The sequence below is a fragment of the Amphiprion ocellaris genome, chromosome 19 (genome assembly GCF_022539595.1).
Source record: "Amphiprion ocellaris isolate individual 3 ecotype Okinawa chromosome 19, ASM2253959v1, whole genome shotgun sequence".
In the NCBI taxonomy this organism is placed as follows: domain Eukaryota; kingdom Metazoa; phylum Chordata; class Actinopteri; family Pomacentridae; genus Amphiprion; species Amphiprion ocellaris.
In genome coordinates this window covers 12,785,176-12,791,002 of record NC_072784.1, presented here as the reverse complement: position 1 = coordinate 12,791,002, position 5,827 = coordinate 12,785,176, and the positions used below count along the sequence as shown (strand labels likewise).

Below are 5,827 nucleotides of genomic sequence, written 5' to 3'. Positions count from 1 at the left end.
GAAAAAAGTCGATGCTGCACATGGAGTCATAAATTGCACTAAAAAGGACAACTAATAACTAAGAAAAAGCGATAGTATGTGGACTTTGTGTTGGTGTCACAGTGCTGCTGCTGTTATATATGCTACAGATATTGGTGTTCAGAGCGTCCCAGCAGCTCACTTGTTTCCTCCTGTGTTCAGGCCAGCAGATCCGTAAACTGGTGAAGGATGGTCTTATCATTCGCAAACCTGTTACGGTCCACTCCAGGGCCCGCTGCCGCAAGAACACGCTGGCACGTCGCAAGGGAAGACACATGGGAGTCGGTAGGTTGAATCGCTCATTTGTCAAAGAAGAATCTGAATCAGTCCATCTTTGTGTTTTCCACGTTCAGCACAGTTGACATGTCTTCTTGCATCCAGGTAAGAGAAAGGGTACTGCCAACGCTCGTATGCCAGAGAAGTTGTCCTGGATGCGTCGCATGAGGATCCTGCGTCGTCTGCTGCGTCGCTACAGGGAGTCCAAGAAGATCGACAGGCACATGTAGGTTTATGCTTTCTGTAGTTGCTGTTGCTTCTTCTGATGACGTGACATTTTCATACATCTTTCAAATGGCTGTTTCACTCAAAAATGGAAGAATATTTCCCACAGAAACCTACGTTCTGAATTTAAACTAAACTCTGCAGCTGCTAGCTCGCGTTTTTGCTCATTCTGGGCTTATTTTTCACTGCAGTACAAAGTCTTGGACCTCTATGGAAACAGCTTAACCGTGGCTAGACGTACAGAAAACTAACAACTGTCACCTGCATGGAATAAGACAGTTCTAATGCCATGAATTGTAAATAAAGGAGAAAAACTAAATTTGAATCCCCTTGATTACAAAAATGGGGAAGACCTAGAATCAGCATGTTTGGCATTTTTCGAACAGCCTCTAAGTATCATTTATTACTGGAAAAGAAAGCGGTGGCTCTACATAGTATGGATATTTTACTATTTACTTTTTAAAAAAAAAAAAAAAAAAAAACATAAATCATAGAAGTCTCCCATCTGCTCTGTGTAAACTGCACAGCCTGCAGTTCACCCAAACGTGTTTGAGTCTTTGTGTCTTTACTGTGGGTTGCAGCTTCATGTTTTTTAGTTGCATTGGGGAGCAAAGACTTTTTAGGTTTTTGCAGAATTTGGTACATTTTTAAATGAAACCTGTGGAGTGAAGTGATTTTGAAGAATTTTCAGAATCTTACATTTCGATTTTGATGTTTTTTCCATTGAAACTAAAAGCAACCCATAATTAGTTCAAGGGCCATTGGAAATATTGTGTTTTTACAGTTTGTAGCTCTAAAAATTGTGTAAATTTGGTGTTTTATTTAGAAATACAACATATATCTCACACCCAACAATAGATTTTGGGGTTTAGAGGATCACAGTGACCGCTTTACTCTTATACATCGACGTGCAAGAAAGATTGATGCCTTTAAATTACGATGGTTGCTATGTATTCCAGTAATTTCTGAATTTGTTTTCCTCTCCGCTCTCTTCAGGTACCACAGCCTCTACCTGAGGGCGAAGGGTAACGTGTTCAAGAACAAGCGCGTCCTGATGGAGCACATTCACAAGCTGAAGGCTGACAAGGCCCGCAAGAAGCTGCTGGCGTACGTATCAGTCCTAAAGACTTGTTGGAGTTACACATTTTAACGCTGATTTAATGGTTTTTGGATTACCATAAAGGTCTGGGTTAAAAACATTTCCTGTTATCGCATTGTGTCATGTGGTGTTAGGTTTTCTTAGGCTCACAATTGTGTGCCAATGAGGAGAAATGAACACTTCAGGCCTTTGAAGCCAGTTTGCATGCACTGGATGAGAGGATTGTATCGCCAAAGGTCTAGTTGATATAAAAAGCTGAGGAAGAAGCAGGAGAACGGTGATGAACACCCGCTTCTTTGTTTTCTTGTGCAGCGATCAGGCCGAAGCTCGCCGCTCCAAGACGAAGGAGGCTCGCAAGCGCAGAGAGGAGCGTCTCCAGGCCAAGAAGGAGGAGATCATCAAGAACTTGTCCAAGGAGGAGGAGACCAAGAAGTGATGTGGCTCCTGCCTCACTCTGCCATCAGGTGTTGACAATAAAAGTGTACAGAAAGACACTGATGGTCTCCTGACTTTACTTCCATTATGATCCTATTAACCACATTAGCAGGGATTCTTTAGTGAACCTTTGGTAGTTCTATTTGTAGTATATATTTACAGTGTTAAGAGTTTGATGTATTAAATTTAAAGGACATGCATGTGAACTTAGGATACATTTACAAAAAAATGCATTTCTTTGGAGTGAGAGTTGGAAAAACCACAACAGTTACCTTAAAAACGGCATCTGTGAGTAGTTAAACCTTGAAAATTTTATTTACAGTTACAGAATATTTAATTTCTCCCTGCTTTTCAAAGTAGCATTAGCTTATAACATTTTCAGTTGAGTTGCAGGCATTTGGCAGACACTATTGTATAAATTACGTGAACAAGATACTTGGGGAAACAAAGTATCCAGTTGCTCACATATTACATTGAGAGAAATTAAGTTGCGAATCATGCTGAAGCAGCAGTGAAGGGGGTTGTGCAAAAATGTAGGGACACCAGTAGAAAAATAAAAAACTAGAAATACACCGTAGTACTGTTGATACTCCAGATTCCTCTAAAATAAAATTGCACAGGGTTACTCTGCAGAAAAACATGAGATTGCAAAAACTTGTATATATAGAAAAATGTAACTTAACGTAAATGTGCAAAATACTAATAAGCAGAGGTATGAAAGTTCACCTTGCAGCTTTCCATGAAGTGTAATGTAGTTTTGTAGTTTAAAAAGCAGCTGCCATCCTCTCTGGCTCAACAGAACTCAGTCAGAACCTGCATCAGATGTTTGCAAAGCACACGTGAGGTCCAAAAAAATGCTCCCAAACTACACTAACCAGCTTTTTCTGCGGTGTGATGACTGAAAAATCAGTACAAGCTGCTAAAGTATGGCTTAAACTTCGCTTGCTTTGTGAAATTGCTGCTCCCTAAATCATAAAGTTTTACCTTTATCAATGAGAAAAAAGTCGATGCTGCACATGGAGTCATAAATTGCACTAAAAAGGACAACTAATAACTAAGAAAAAGCGATAGTATGTGGACTTTGTGTTGGTGTCACAGATTATTGTTTTCAATTTAAAGGAAGGATGTCTAAAACAGTTTTTTAAAGAATAGTTGATATCAAAGTAAGCAGAAAAATCTTAACTAGCTCACAAAGAGAAAAGAAAATGCAGATAAAGTCTGAATTCTACAGTAGAATCACTTTTAAAACAATCTTACGCAGGTTTTTCACAGAATATAAAATACTTCCACACTAACAAAATAAGTGTGAAGTGTCTAATTTTTTTTTTTTGCTTTTTTTGCAGAATACAAATCCAACAACAGATTTCATTAAATGACAAAATTCACAGACTTTCTGGAGGCGGATTTGTCAGGGGAATAAACAAAACCTGTTCTATGTGTAAACCAAACAGCTCATTCTTCCTGTTTTACTAAATTAGCAGGTTTATCTCAGCTGTAAGAGTCTCTTTCTTAATCATCACACCAACCTTCCACTGAATGGAAAACAAGCTTGTTAGCTGCAGTGTTGTTGCAAATACAGAGCTGAGTTAAAGCATCTTTTATTAACTATAAGCACTGTTCCCTCTAAGCTGCGCGCGTGCGCAATTGCGCACTGCTGACACGGTCTCCGCGCACAGAAAATCTGCGCTGCGCACAAAATAAAAAAAAATATCCAACCCAAATTGAAAATAAAATAAACACGTAACAATTCATTCTGTGCTATTTTTCAGTGTGAGTCAGTGAGTGACCGGTGACTGGCTGCTGCAGCCAATGATGCGATCACATACGTATTTACCATAGACTGTATATTTACGCAGCTAATCAACGTCACTGACAGGCGTCCTTATGTGCAGCCATCGTTGTTCTCATAGATATGAATGAGTAGATAGGACACGCCCCTTTGAGCTGCGTGCTACTGCGAGGCTAAGCTAGTGGGGGAAAAGTTTCAGTGCATTCCGTTGATGTAGACGGCGTGAAAACGGAAACAACAAGTATGCCGGCTCACTGTGCTGCATACAATTACACACTATGTCGTACGATTGAGACAAGGAAACTTGGAACGACTTTTCATAGGTAAGAATAGTTTTTGGCTCTTTTTTCATTATAAAATCTTGTTGAGAGCTTCCAGTCTATGAGAGCTAACTAGTTAGCCACTAGCAAAACGCTAAGGCGAGCTAGCAGCTTGACAACCAAATACCAGACGATTAACCCTTTGATGCATAACCTGGGTCAAAAGTGACCCAAATCCAATGGAAAATGGGTATCTCCTGATGTGGTCTATGCATCAAAGGGTTAATAGTAGCTGTAGTATAGTTGTACAAGCAGTTGTAGTAATACTAAAAGTACAAGCAGTAGTAGTATAAACAGCTGTTAGAGTCATAGAAGTAGTATCAGCATTTGTAATAGTATTACAAGTTGTAGTAGCAGTGCCAGTATCAGCAGCAGTAGTTCATAAACCACCACCACTACTACTAGTAGTAGTCACATTGCTATTACTACCACCAATACTACCAATAGTACTTATAAAGCCTAACTCATGTATATCCAGATTACCATCTATGTTCTTCCTCCAAACCCATTTTATGATTGGGATTACAGGCAGTTCTTTAGGACTGCTGTCAAATAACTGAAATGTTACTAAACAAGGTTATACTTATCAAATTAAATAGCTCTGGTCTCCAGTATATTGGTGAATTCGGTTCTTTGTACTTAATTTATTAGCATGATTTCTTTTTAATATGTTGTGTACAGACTTAATTACTTCTCTGTCTACTTTTCTTACTCCATGTAGGTTTCCCAGAGACTATGGGTTGAGGAGGAATTGGAAGTTTGTCGGCTTAGACCTGGTGTCATTCCATCAGTGTTTAACTTCCCAGCTCATCTTGGAAGAGTACGAGCCAGAAAGACCACGACCAAGCAGCCTTGAGATCTTAGGCAGCGTCTCCCTGAGGTGGGTGTCGACAGTGTTCACGGTCAGGTCTGTGGTAATCCCGTCAAAAAACAAAACAGAAAAAAATCTAGATTATAAATCAACATGTAACCAAAGCACTCTGTGTATAACGCCATAGTATAGGATGTAGTTCAGAAAATGTCAAAGTATAGTATACTTTACTCAAGAATAACATAGTATGGCTTGTAGTTCATAGTATAGCATGTCTGCAAAAAAAACCCCACAGATTATTATGTGGTTCAAAAAGCGCAAAATGATAGGATGTTGCCTAAAATTGTCATATATGATATATGGTTCAAAAAATGTCATAGTGCAATATATTGTCAAAATAGTATGTTATTCAAGAAAACAGAGTATAATATGTCGTCTAAAAAATGCCATAGAATAATAATTTCATTGCACAAGTAAAAGTATAGTAAGTTTTAAAACTGTTCGAATTCTTATATGTTGCTAAAAAAAAACAAAAAAAACTGAAACAAAAAAACCCTTACAGTTATATGTCAATTAAAAAAGCCTATAGTATAGCGTATCGCCCAACAAACATCATAGTATAGCATGTCGCTCTAAAAACGTCACAGTATAGCCTTTAGTCCACAGCTGTCAGTAGGTGAGGAGCAACACAAAAACAGTCCAAACGCTGGTTTCCAGAGGGTTAGACGAGAATTTATTTGAAAGAGTAAGTTTACAGCAACACAACATGTGAGGGGGTTAAAAACAAATGGGTGTTAGTAAAATAAAAATAAATAAACAGAACTAAAGGTGAACTTCATGTTGACATTGATGGG

At 38.6% G+C, this 5,827-nt stretch overlaps 1 protein-coding gene across 1 annotated transcript; it reads left to right on the top strand.

Annotated features, from left to right (window-relative positions):
* The first annotated feature begins 106 nt into the window (after positions 1-106).
* On the top strand, positions 107-2,112 carry LOC129347511 (60S ribosomal protein L19-like). Its single transcript, XM_055004991.1, has 4 exons — positions 107-303; positions 400-520; positions 1,516-1,626; positions 1,931-2,112. The coding sequence occupies exons 1-4, from the start codon at positions 120-122 to the stop codon at positions 2,052-2,054; spliced, it is 540 nt and encodes a 179-aa protein (XP_054860966.1). The 5' UTR covers positions 107-119; the 3' UTR covers positions 2,055-2,112.
* The last annotated feature ends 3,715 nt before the right edge of the window (positions 2,113-5,827 follow it).